The sequence below is a fragment of the Chlamydotis macqueenii genome, chromosome 3 (genome assembly GCF_036417535.1).
Source record: "Chlamydotis macqueenii isolate bChlMac1 chromosome 3, bChlMac1.mat, whole genome shotgun sequence".
NCBI lineage: Eukaryota > Metazoa > Chordata > Aves > Otidiformes > Otididae > Chlamydotis > Chlamydotis macqueenii.
This window is the reverse complement of record NC_141558.1, coordinates 72,956,986-72,970,766: the sequence shown is the minus strand read 5'-3', so window position 1 is coordinate 72,970,766 and position 13,781 is coordinate 72,956,986. Positions and strand designations below refer to the sequence as shown.

Sequence of the window (13,781 nt, the reverse complement as noted above, 5' to 3'; positions counted from 1 at the left end):
GCAGCATAATGTAGAACACCAGTGTGGCTTACTGTTAATATTTTCAGATAGTCTAATAAAAACTTGACACTAAAATACTCAGAGTTAAAGCTGAAGAGGAGACAAAGTTTAATGGTATCACAGTCAAGTAAAAACAAGTAAGTTGTCAAGGACTACAGAAAGTTTCTACGCTTAGTTTTCAAAGTACAAAATACAATAAATACATGAGGCTCTTTGTAAAAAGAGGAATCTAAAACTACTTGTCTGTTACAGCACATAATATTTTGAATACATGGAATTCTTAAGATGCTACAGGATTTTTAAAAGTTATTGCTTAATAGATTGGTCACATGGTTGTCACTGTTCAGATGCACTTCAGTTTAGCTTCTTTAACAAGTGTCCTGCTTCCAGCAATATGCATTTGGGTGCTGTGCACGTCTTTAATTTCTCCCATCTGGAAAAAGCCTCGGGATAAATTTGGACAAAGCCAAATTGTCTGTTTCATGATGATTCCTTCAGTGATAAATTGAAAAGGTCCTTGTATTTAATGCAGAAAAAATATGAAATTCTTTCCTGCCATGTTTGAAGAAATGAGAGTGGGTACTTGAACATAATGCCTTGCTTAGACCAAAGGCAGTAGAATTTCATTTGCTTGGAAGCATTATTTCATCTTGTAGAATGCCCTCATCCATTCGCTAATGCATCAATCCTTCATTTGTTTTCAAAGCACATTCTTCATAGCTTTCAAATTACATTGTCATTGAAATAAGTCTCATGATATTGGAACCAACACAAAATGAATTTTTTTTTCTAAGTCATCCATTATTAGTACTTCAAGAATCTGGCTTCTGTACTATTTCACGCCAAGCTTCTTTGTCTAGGTTTAATCCTTGGATACAGCTGAGGGTAAAATAGAAATAGATTTTAAGTTTTAGTGCTTTAAAAGGTTACTTTTTCAAAACAAAAACTTATCTTTGGTGCTACAACTGTAATCTCTATGTAAAAGCATAGTTATAAAAACCACCCAGAGCACTAACAAATATAAATTTAGCATTCTTAGGCAAGCTTAAAAAATACTAACCATGTTAGTACAAAAGGAAGGCATTGAAAAGCATGCTCTACCTAGATGGGTGGGCTAGGAAAAGCATGTGGCTTTGTAATTCAAGAGACTTTTGTGTTCAGTGAACTATGGGTTTTTTCCCTGTTTTATAAAGGAAATAGAGAGGTATTAAAGTCTGTTTTGCTTTCTCTCTCTGAATGCCTATCAGCCTTTACAGATCTATAGCTCTGGGCAAGCTGGAAACATCTGGCTGCACAAGGACCGTGGAACTGTAGGAGCTGCGCTTTAGTTAGTGGATAATGGGTGGCCAGTAAATTCATTTAACTGCCCAGCAGTAAATCAGTAGCTGCACCCTCTGGCCCTTGAGCTATGTGCTGTTCACAGAGGTACAGAGACTTCCTCAAATGCAGGGTGACTATTGATGGGACACAGCTCACACAGCATGCAGCAGTGCGGAGAAGCTGGGGAAGTTCTTGGCTCCAACTTGCAAAGAGCTTTGTGAACAACTACTGTTCTACAAAGCATGGCTACTGGCATATCCTAGGGTTTTTTTCAGCTAAAGTTCTCCTTAAAGATACCCTTTTCTCTCTTCTTTTTCATGGTCAGCTCATGATTAAGAGAAGATCAACAACTTCACCCACAAAGTTTGTCTCAGCCTGCTAATGACTTCACCACTAGCAGAGATGAACTCAATTACAGTAGCATAACACCTGATAGTGTTCAAAAGGTTTTGTTTGGTATTAAGTAGTCAGTATTTTGATAGCATTATCTTATTTGCATTCAGTTTTAGAGCTCTCACACAGCTTAGGGAGCTAGTGAGTCACTAAAGAGGGGTAGAGTACTGATGCAGATAATTTCATCCTTGTTTTTATTCAGTGCACCTAACTGCAAAAGGACAAAGCAGCTGTAACAAAAATGCAACTTACTGTAAGAGCATATCAAGCTACTAAACACGTTCCTCTGTGCTGAGTATCTTAGCCTAGATTTCAGCTGCTATATTGAACAGTCCAGTAATACTTCAGTAGCAGTACTAGCCCAACTGAACAGACACAGAGTGTAACAGTTACTACTGGGCTTAAGTAGTTTTCCCCAAAGGTTCTGTTCAGATTGTGTTGTGCTAAGCTGTGCTGCCATGTGCTTTTTATTACAGAAGCACAGATGCTCCTTGTGTTCTCACACACTTGTGCGCAGGCTGAGTGCACAAGCTTATGAAGTAACAGCCCGTGCACAATTCACCTTGGAGCAGGAAAACAAAAAAGCTGGCCTTGTTGTGCAGGGCTGATGGCTGGTCTCAATTTAGAAAAGTTTACATTTGGAAAGGAAAAAACTGAGCAGAAGTACTGTGTTAGGGAGAATTTTTACAGTACATTGTGGGCAGGCCTGACCTGAAAGCGACATGGAAATCAAAACTGATTTTGCATTAGATATAGTTGCTCTGAAAAATCTAACCAGTTTTAGAGTAAGGATTATCTGCATGAGGAAAGAGGTTCAGCCTCTTTCAAGCATCATACATCAATCAGCTAAAATTCACAGTGGTTAATCTTTAGCATTGGCAGAATCTCTTATCTCCAGCAGTAGGGCAACTGGATATGTAGAAAAAAAAGCTTAGTGGAATTTTTATACATGTGTCCATCTGCTATAGTTTTCTAGCAACTCAGCCATGAGAAGTATGGGGACATAACTGGAAGTATCTATTATTTGTATACAGTTGCTTTTAATAAAAGAGGTAGTACAGAAGGTGATGAGGAAAGGAGAGGCCATTAATTTAAAGCCTTTGACATATCGTTAAATGTCACTTAAGGAGCATAGGAGAAAACAAATACCTGCCTTTATTTGGCAATGTGATCTCTTTTTCAACACTAGGGAAAAAAGATAACCATAGAATTTTGCAGTGTTTGTCTTAAAACTCTCTGTGAAACCATCTCTGATCACAAGGTGCCCCGTGTACACCCGGGAAGGACTTGTGACTCATTCTTCATACAAGTTTCAGTTCTTAAGGCCCTTTGTGCTAGCATATCACTTTTTGTATAAAGAGGGGGAAACAGTTCTGTTCACATGCTCAATCAAATCTTATGCACACATCATGTTCAGGTAAGTTGTTTGTTTTGGGTTGTTTTTTTTTTTTTTTCTCTCTAAGATGGTGAGACAAGGTTAGTATTAGAACCTGCTATGTATAGCAGGGTGGTGTTACATGTTGTTCTTTTACACACCCATTAATAATCTGTGTTAGGTATCTAACAGACAGTGTTAACCCACTTGGCCAAGGTATCCAGCTCCCCAAATGAATAAATGGAGAACATCAACTCCTTCCTCTTGAGTTGTAAAATTGCACCTAACGTAGATGTGTGAGAATAATGTTGTGTATACTCCACATAGTGGGGTGGGTTTTTTTACTCTGGATATATCAAGGACTCACCCCTAGCAGGTTGCGGGGAACATAGCCTTCCTTGTCATTCAGCCGTGCCCACCACCACTCAATTTCATCTTCATCTTCCCGGCGCAGGATTGTCATGCAGTCTCCCTCTTTCATTGAGAGCTCATCGTCATTCTGAGCCTCATAATCCCAGAGTCCATAAATCACTCCTTTGTTCATTATCCCCATTTTCTCCTGGACTCCTACAACATTAAAAACACAGAGCAGCTCAATAAAAATGTTTAAAAAAAAAAAAAGAGAAGACAACAACAGTTGGAAAGACTGCTGTACTCTTACTAGAGAGCAGTCCAGGAACAACAACAAGAAGAAAAAAACAACCTCAATTCCTATCACACTTAGCACTTTGTTGTCAGCAGCCTACTGAAAAATCTGTCTTGGAACAAGTGGCATTGAAGTTAGCCCTTGTACACGGCAGGCAGATTCCTTCCTTACACATGTTCCAAAAAATACAAGGTAAATGGGGAGAGGAGCACTGATTGATAAAAGATTATATTTTTGTGCTAGTGTTCACACTTCCTACACCTAAGTGGTGAGCAATAAACACTTATTTCTACTCTTAGGTCATCAGTAATCTTTTTCTGTCAAAGGGAAATAGCAATACTTGCTTACGTTGATCACCATTGTAATTTTGATGCTTGAGGTGTCATTTGCCACCCGCATTACTTTACTTCAGAACTTTAAAACAAGTTGCATCTCAGACCTATACCTGAAAGATTCGTCTACTACCTGCCAGCTGCTTTCAGCTAACTCAAAACACTTATCTCGGCAGTTTTTAATTTCTGCCACTATTTAAATTATTTTTTTTTAAAAAACACTGGCTTCAGAAACACAATTCTGTTAAATTGCTTCTGGTGTTTTGGAGTACATGCATACACTTTGCAGATGTTATTTAGAACTTGCTCATTTTACAGCTGTAGCCAAAGTTGAAATACTATTCTTTCTGTATGTATTCCTCAGCTTCTAAGCAGCAAACCAGAAGAGGTATCTTAATCAACTGCTATACAAAAACTTTCTCTTAGGTCCGTCCGATAAGGTTTTTTTGTTTGGTTTTGGTAATGCCAGGAGCAAAGAGGATGTTGCACATCATATCGCAAAACTCAGTTTCCCTTTCCATCTCTTACCTATTACAACCTATTGTATAGGATTCTTACCTACGTCTGCTAAAGGAAGCATCTGCTCAAATCAAGTTCTTTATTTCTGCATACCAGCTCATCATGTAAAATTAAATTACTTCCACTGCACACTTAGTTCTGCTCAGAGAAACTCTTCCCTTGCTTTGCATTTGGAATGATTAAAGGTTTGGCAAAAGCTGTGCTCTGCACCCATGTGGAAGGTAAGACTGAGCACTGAATATCAAAGCAGACAAAGAGAAGACTCACACAACAGGTCTGGTCTTCTAAAAGAAACGTTAACAGTCACACCAGGGTAGCAGCGCAAACATGCTCTAAGAGACAGCACAGGCATTAAAATTTAGAAAGTGAAAAATTACATACTTAAGTAGCATCAATGCTAAAGGACTAGCAGTTTTATTTAAACGTACCTGTACTTGATTATATTCAATGTTGTGCATCATTTACAACAAAAAGGGATTAGCTGAAACAATGAATTACACCAAGGTTTCTCACCTGACAGACAAGTTTAGAGGGCCAGGTTTTAATGTTCTGGAAACAGACAGATAACACATCCCCGGGCTTGTTTTACAGCAAGAAACAGATAGTAAGAAATTTATTCACTGGCTAAATAACTATGGCAACCAGAAAACAGTCTTAGCAACACAATGAATTCCTAATGGAACAGTATGGAAATTTGATAGTTGAACAGCCAATGTATCAAGAGATACCTTAGCTTCAGTGGTTTCAATGTGGAAAAGACGGCAATAAGGCAAAGCCTTACAGTTCTTTCAGGACCCATTGAAAAATATCTCATAACACAAAAAAAAGATCCCAAACTCAAGAAAAACCAGTATCAAGTGAGATCACCAGATGGTGGGTCCAAAAAACCCCACAAACAAAAAAGAATGGTGTTTCTTCATGCTGTTATATAAAGCCATGAATCTCCTTCCCACAGGATCTTGTGGGCTGTTTACCTGGTTTTAAGAATTAGACAAATTCCTGAAAGAAATATTTCTCAAGACCTATGCTACACAAAGATACCATCTCATAACTCACATCAGAGTTAAAACCAGTAAGAAATTTTGGACAAGTATTATTATTTTTAATCTAGTCCTACAATCTTCCTTGGGCATTTGCTGCTGATGACCACCACTGGAGTATGGATACAAAACTAAATGGAATTTTGCTTAGCCCACAGATTTCCAGGCTAGTTGAACAGGCTTCCTCCCTTCATAGGGAAAACTATGTATTTAGCACCAAGAGATACAGTTTTCAAGCTTAATGAGGACAGCTGGACAGACTGTTTGAAATATGCTGGCTGAGCAGCTTATAGAAACTCAGATCTCACACGTTCCACAAAACCAGAAAGGCTTTTTATGCCATATTACATTGCTATTGCTCTAACCTCTTACAGATGGATGACACTCCAGCTGGTCAGTGCCTAGGGGACAAGAACTACATACAAAACACACAGTAAAGTAATTTAAAATCTCATTGACTAATACTCATCACACCCTAGGGGGAATTCATCCTCTCTGGTAAAAGATAGTTTCCCTGTAGTCTTACTATTTGAATAAAATCTAAATTTAATATGGGATTTTTTTTAAACGCAAGAGAAGAAAGAAGTGTCAGATTCAGTGCTTACTTATGTCCATTAAGGACATTACTTTTCTTGGTTCTGAAGTGCACATTAAGAAATATTCCTCATCTAAAGACACTAGGTAGCAGATATGAACTGCCTACCAAAATATCCATAACACTTTTGTTTTTATGTGAAAAAGTACTTCTGTGGTAAGATTTATTTAACTGTTGCCTCGCGTAACGTATTTATCCATGTACGCTTTTTACTTATTTCAAAGGTTTTTGATGTAGGGGAACGTTTTATTACTCAGACCTTCTCTGTAGATTCAATATTATAAAGTTAGTCTCGATGGACCTCATTGTGTGACAAAAAGCTGGCTAAAACCTCTCTCTTTCCAAGAGAAACGAGTCATGGGTGTACAACCTAAGCATGCAACTTACCACTCCTTAACCAAAAACATACCAAAAAGTGCCAGGTGAGTCCCTAGCACACTCCAGAACTCAGCTGTCACCACCTACCATATAAGAACTGAGAGCACTGTGTGTAGCCTTCTTCCATTTCCTCACACTTGTCCGCAGCTGTCTGCATGTCACTGTAGGTCATAGCAAATACAGCTGCACCCGACTCCACCAGGAACTTGCACACCTGCACATTATTGCAAGATGCTGCGCAGTGTAATGGGGTCCTGTAAGCCAAGAAGATAACAACACATTACTTATACTGCTCATAGTAGTGCTTACATACAAACCACTTTCATGTGTGACCTCCAGCAATCACTCCTGCATCACTGAAGGCTTCCCACCAGAAGCACTTAACCCAGGATGTCAAGAGCCATTGCTTTTCACAGATAACTGGAGTTACTGGGAGCTGCTTGAGCCCTAAAGCTGGGTTTCCGTATGGATCTTTAGTTATGCTACCTTTTTATAATCCATTTACATTTTAAGAACATTAATTAAGGCAATAAAAATTAAAAAATAAATCAGTATTAAAAACCACACTCAGAAATCTTCCTTACGTCATGCCTCTTACAATCTAGACAATTACTTCAAGACTCAACTTGGTGACAAGAGCAGGTAATTGGAATAACTACTGTGGTTGAGGGACCACAAGCATCTTTATTCAGTCTCGGGCCTTACATGCTTTTATTATAGACAGAAATAATAGTAAAATCACTCCCCCCCATGCCAACCTTTTGTAAATAAGCTCCCTAGGTATCTGTAAGAAGGATTTGTAACCCATTATCAGTTCCAAGCCTAGTTTGTAGGTTTTGTTTTTCTGCTTCGTTGTGGTTTTAAGTTGTCTGAGTACTGGACAAAGAACTGAGGAGAGTCTGCAGGGCTAAATATTGCTCAGAGCATGTGTAACCTATAGGCTGTCTCACAGAGCAGGGAATTTCAGCAAATGGCCCATTAGCTCTCTTCAATATCTCAAAGAAACAGAGCAATTTCCTGACAACTGTATCTACCCTACTGGGCCTCAGACAAACACTTTTTTGATATAGGAAATACCAATATAATTTGCATATTTTCTCCTCTGCGTGTTCTCATATCATGCCCCACAGAAAACTGCTGTTGCTCTACTGTGGAAAAGTCATTGCCAGCTCTACAGGAGCAAAGTGAGGGACCTTCTGAGCCTTGTGAAGAGCATCTGTAAAGTACCACTTAAAAGCAGGCCTTACCATCCATCACTATCTGCAGCATTCACGTTCACACCAAATTGCACCAGGAACTTCACGATTTCTGTGTGCCCAGCACACACAGCGTTGTGCAGTGCAGTAATTCCTTCATCGTTAGGCATGCTAGGATCTTCAACCTATTCAGTCAGAAAATAAGCCATTCACATTCCAGTGAAGTTCTCTACAGTAAACATCTCTTCACATATAAAAATGAGTTGTCTCGTTCTGAAATATTATTTTGAGCCATATTTCTACGAAGGACATGAGCAACAGGCAGAAAACTACAGCAGTAACCAATCTTGCAAGAGGACTCACATATAAGCTTGCAGCCTCCTTTTAATAGTGAGAACCTAAAGTGGTTCAGAGAAATAGTATCTTAATAAAAGCATTTATAACAAGTTTCTGATATTTGCCTATTTAACTGTAAGCAAAATTCACATGAATTTTGCTTATCAAATTATCTGACAACGTACCAGATAGGAGATGAAACACTACTAAAAAATGAGGAAAAATTCACCCTGCAAATTGAGTCTTGATGCTACATACTCAGTGCGGATTTAGCACACTTAGTCAGCCTCCAAGTGTCCTGTTAGGACTTCTCCTCAAGGGCAGATCTAGGTTGTGCACTATTATTTTAGCTTCGTCAGTCAGAAAAGCTGCAACTTCCCAGTTTGAACCAGGATTGCTATTCTCTCTTGTAAGAGAGCATTTGTACCTCATAAATTATTCTCTGCACGAGATCAAACTCCCCCTCCAAAGATGAATCCAGAAGTAATGCAAGGGGATTGAATTTCACTCTCATTCCATGCCCAATTCTCTCGGAGCCAGTTTTACGCAAGTTTGTCCTCTTCCCCTGTGAAAAGGTAACACAAGTTACAGGCATTTTTTTTCTGGGAAGAACAAAAATACAGAATTGCTTATTTGGGAATGACAGCAGAAATGACCAATTAAGGCAGTATTTAAAATTAAATTTAGACTATTTCCTACCAACTCCCCAACACATTACAAACACAGTAGGTTAGGAAAGTTATGAAAGATCTCTGCCTTTATCTCTAGGCAAGGTCACTATTCAACTCAAATACAGAAGTCACCTTGATCAAATGCAACAACAAAACAATAGAAGTTCCAAATCCCTGAAGATCAGGAAAAAACAATGTAATTTTTTTTTTTTTTTAGCATTAGCTTTCAAAACTGTTACAGAAACCAAGTAGTACACTCCATGAAGTACACTAGCTTTTAAGCACCAATGTTAAATTCCTAACATTTTCCTAAGTTTAGCAGAGGTTAACAGGAAAATAAATAGTTATGGAAAATGGTTTTGGAAAGAATATAGAACTAAGTGTAGAAACGCTTTAGATGCTCCCAGTGATACTGGAAAACAAGTATTTCTATAGCTGAGTTTGTACTCTCCTTTAGAGAATATGCATGCATTAGCTCAGTGCCTTCCCCAGCTGGCTGTGCAGCAGCAACAAACACTATTCATAAGGGTATGTAAATTTCTGACAGACGTCCAGGCAAAGATGAATAGAAATTACTCATGTTTTGCAAGAGCAAAAATGTGAAGATATATAAGAAGAGATTCCCAGAAAATACTCTTTTGCCTTTGATTTATACATAATATCAGAAGTACAGGCTTTTTAAAGAAAGAGCCCGTCAGCACAACCCAAATATTTAAATACGAAATCAAGAAGTTGGGCCAGTTTCTTCTCATCATCACAGAACTACTACAAAACCAACCAGAAATGAGTTCTTACAATTTAGGAAATCCTAACGCTCAAGTTTCCTTGTAAAAGGAAGCGAGGACAAAGTCTTCAAAGCATGAAAACATGCAATGACTATTCCATGCAGAAATTACAAGGTTAAAAAGCACATTTAAAGCTTTTATGTCCTCTGCACTGAAGTGATGGAGGAAAAAACACTTTCATGTATCAAATTACTAAAATTCTATTCATGATCAGCTTTAAAAGAAACTCTTTGAGGAACTGAAAGCAGTAAGCATTTCTGTTCTACAACAGTGAGATAACACCATACCACACACACAGATACAAACTTCCAAAACAAACAAGATGGTAAAATGCTGCCTACCCTTAGCCCAAAGAGACTCCATTTTGATGCAACTTGAGAAGTGACTGAGGTTAAATCAGGTTCCAAAGAAAAATTCAGAAAACATTTCAGTAGAAGTGCAAGCAGTTGATGTCTACAAATGAGTTTTTAAAGCAGAAACTAAAGAAATCTGTTTTCTATATTTTTCAAGCAAGGCACTTTCAGATAAACAAATGCAATCCAGGATTAAGATAATTATTTTCCACCTCATATCAGCAATAGTGGAATATGTTTGTGAAATCTATATCTACGCCTCAAAAGAAAAAAAAAAAAAAAACCACAAAAAAACCCACCAAACTTTCTTTTTTCTTAAGAAGGAAGTACGCTTTGGAGTTTTACTATTTGTATATCAAATTCCATTTGAAACTTTTCATTGTGTCATTAATTCTAGAGACAACAGAGACTTTTCATTACTGTCATTCACTCTGGAGATAAGAGTGTCACACAAATAGAACAGATACCCACAGAGAGACTTCTAGCTCATTTGTGTGACTGTTCTCCCACATCTGCTTAAACTCTACAACACAATGCACAGGATTTATGGCAGAGCTTGAGATCACTTATTGACAGGGCACCCAAGCTGTAGGCTAATACTTACAGGAGGCAAGGAAAACTGTCCAGTAACTTCAGGAGGTCTCATATTGAGTGAGTCCTCTCCCAAACTCTCTGGTTCCCCCGATGGATAGGGAGGCGGTGGGTATGGAGGATATTCTTCCATGTATACCTCCAGTGGCAGTGGAGCTTCGAGGCTTGGTTCTTCCATTTTCGGCTGCATGAGTTCATCACCATCTGATACTCCCTCAGGTAGAGTGTCCAAAGTGACAGAGGGAAGAACAGCTTCACTCTGATCTGCTGGTGTGTTTTCTGCTTCTTCAGCAATGGCTGGTTCTGGCATTGAAGTAGTTGTTTCTTTTTCTGACTCTGCACTTAGATAAGGATTTGGGATTTCTGTTGGGCTTTCAGGGCTGGCAGCTGATGCTGTCTGTTTGGAGGGATGCGATGGAGCTGAGATAGTCTCCATTGCAGCCAGGGTGGTCCTCTGATACAACAGCTTCTGAATATTGGGGCCATTAGGTCCTTCTGGCTCAGTAATAGAGCTACGTTTCTTCAGTGGTCTGGGTGCATTGGACAGCTTTTTCCGTAGTGCTTCCAGATCAGCATCACTCTGGTTGCGGTACGGATTGGATAAGAAAGGTAGCAATTTGGTCGGGCTAAGGGGACGGGGTATTCGCTCTGTTTCATGATTCTCATGAGCAGAGGCTGTTGTTTCCATCTCAGGCTCCGGACTACCTGGCTTGCCTTGGAGGTTTGAGTAGACGTTCTCAGTCTGCGGCAGCTGATTCTGTACACCAGCTCCTGCCATCACAGGCTTGCCATACACTGTGAAGCAGTTCAGAGAGGTGGGAAAACAGTAAGTGTGAATACTTGATCAACAAACCTAAAAAGAACATGCAACTCAATTCACCTACCTAGGGCAAGGCAGCAGAATACTACAGTCAACTGAACAAAATTAATCTGATAACCAGGTTTACCATTAGTTATCTCACAAATGCAAGACAGATATTCTGCACTTTTCATTAACACTGACATTCAGCATGTAAGATCCACCTAAGTTTCTTACAGCTGCACTAACCTGCTTAATTCCCCTGAGGAGCAGCTTTGTACCCACAAACCAGGTGGAAAAGTACAGCTGTCTGAGGTTTATGAAGACAGAAGAGGTAAAAAGCCACATGCGTACCGCTTGGGAAGTGTGGTCCCCTGGTCTGTGCCCTTGTCAAAGCACTCTGCACTGCCTGCTGGAAGTTCTTCCCAGGAGTCTGCTGTTGCGTGTACATGCTATAAATTGAACTTGCAGCCACAGTTTGAGGCTTTCGAAACGGTGGGAGTGAGGTCTCTTTGGACGGCTGAGGGGTAAAAGGTCTCACGGCTGCTGCTGGGGGACTCTCCTGTTTGGAGGAAGGAAGGATTTGGTCCTGGCTAGAGGAAGGACCTGCAGGAGGTACAGAAATTCTTTGCTGTATCTGCTGAGAAGGAAGCGAAGGCTGCTGTGCCACTGTTTTTTGTTTGTTCCCCATAGTTAGAATAGCCAAAGGCATCTTCTGCAGGTTTCCGTCCAGCTTAGTATCAGAAGGTTGCAGATGACTGGCTTGACCAAAGTAAGGCAAGTTTATCTGTTTTGGTTTAGTGGGGACAGGTGGTGGAACCTTTGTTACATTTTTATTGGCTGCCTGAAAGAAACAAAAAAAGTTAATTAAGATTAAACAGCAAAACCTGTTTTAGGAGTTCTGCTGTGAAGGACCAAAGAGCCTCAAAGAACAACACAGTATCCAGCATTTTTACTGTTGCTGCAGTACTGTTTACAACATCATTGAAAACATGAGGAGACTTCTTGAAACATTTTATCATCACAGTTGTTTATAATTTGAATCTATTTTCTTTAATTCTTTCCGTAGCAGCTATGTTTAAAACATCAAGCAATGGCAGGGCATAGTAATTTCTTTAGAGACAGCAGAAGCGCTTAGTAGCATCTGTAGGCAAGAAGCTTGTTTTCAAACAGAGCACTTGTCATCCCTAGTTCTTCTAAGTTACTTCACCCCTACCTGATCAAATCATGCCCTCATGCCAGTATTTAGGTGGGAAGTCTTGCTGCAATCAAACAGCTGAAGGACACTGCTGCATTAAACAGTGAAACAAGGGTGTAAATCATTTTAAAAACCCCATGCAAGTGCTTGTAGGAGGGAGGCAGGGGAGGGTAATAACATGTGTACACACTAGTACAAGTAACACAGCCATTTTTATGTATTCAGTTAAAATGTAGGTTTTCATCACAGTGACCATAGGGAACAATTTTGAGTTACCAACTGCTATTAAAAGACAAAAAGACCTTTTTCCTTATAAGTAGTCTTTTAAAAGAAGACCTAGGTACTTTTCAAGGCTTCCTGACAGCAATATTGAAATGCTGTGTCGTAATCCGTGTCAGATGGAACATGGTAGTTGAAGCTTCCTGCATACCTGTGCTTCTCGCAGGAGATCCTCACTGCTCTGGTTCTTTCTCAGTGTGCCGAGCCCAGCAGACTGGTCCACAGAATCAAACATTGAGAATGGACGTACCTTCTTCTCTTTGTCTCGTAAAAAAGTTTCACCTTCAACTGTTGTTAGAGAGAGAGAGGAAGACTCTTAAAAGGAACAACACAATTGGAGGATTAAGAGTCCTGTTCTGTGCAATATTTGATACAGCGTATGCAAGGGATACTGCACTAAGTGCCCAAGGGCCAGCCAAATGCTGCATCTTGCAAATTGAACAGGAACACGTATGAAGGCACTAGTATCTATTTCACCACCTGAGAGGAGTTTTGGTTTTGGTGGGTTGTTCTTTGTTTTTAAATCCCTTCAACACCATACTAAGCATTACATGGCAACAGTCTTTAAATATTTCTTTTGTGCTCTCAAATTAATTCCACGTTTACTGAAGCATTTAGAAGATACAGGTATCATTAACTAGATTCTCCATATTTTAAGATTAGGCAAGTACATAAGAACATACCTTGTCCTTCACTAGTCACAATTCCTTTTGCTGAAGTCAAGGCTGATCCTTGACTAATATGATTATCTACATTTGAACTACTCCAGTCAGTGGCAGATGGGCAAGATTTTGCACTAGGGACTACAGAACCTACGAGAGAACAAGCAGAACAGATTAAACCAAAATAATGCTTTTATTGACTTATTTATTACAGGTAGGTTTTTTGTAAGAGTCAGGTCTAGACAGCGAACAAGCATCATACACAGGTTAACTGCTATAAATCCTATCACTTTAGATTTTCACTCATTTGTTT

At 39.3% G+C, this 13,781-nt stretch overlaps 1 protein-coding gene across 1 annotated transcript in view; it reads right to left on the bottom strand.

Moving 5' to 3' along the window:
- Positions 1–84: 84 nt before the first annotated feature.
- Positions 85–13,781, bottom strand: part of TP53BP2 (tumor protein p53 binding protein 2) — a 50,223-nt gene continuing 36,526 nt past the window's right edge. Inside the window, exons 10-18 of the mRNA XM_086745814.1 lie at positions 13,490–13,618; positions 12,958–13,094; positions 11,684–12,173; positions 10,544–11,325; positions 8,558–8,695; positions 7,846–7,979; positions 6,686–6,852; positions 3,456–3,655; positions 85–879 (exon numbers count right to left, since the gene is read on the bottom strand). Coding sequence (XP_086601940.1) covers positions 838–879; positions 3,456–3,655; positions 6,686–6,852; positions 7,846–7,979; positions 8,558–8,695; positions 10,544–11,325; positions 11,684–12,173; positions 12,958–13,094; positions 13,490–13,618 — 2,219 coding nt within the window. The 3' untranslated portion in view covers positions 85–837. The remainder of the gene's footprint in view (positions 880–3,455; positions 3,656–6,685; positions 6,853–7,845; positions 7,980–8,557; positions 8,696–10,543; positions 11,326–11,683; positions 12,174–12,957; positions 13,095–13,489; positions 13,619–13,781) is intronic.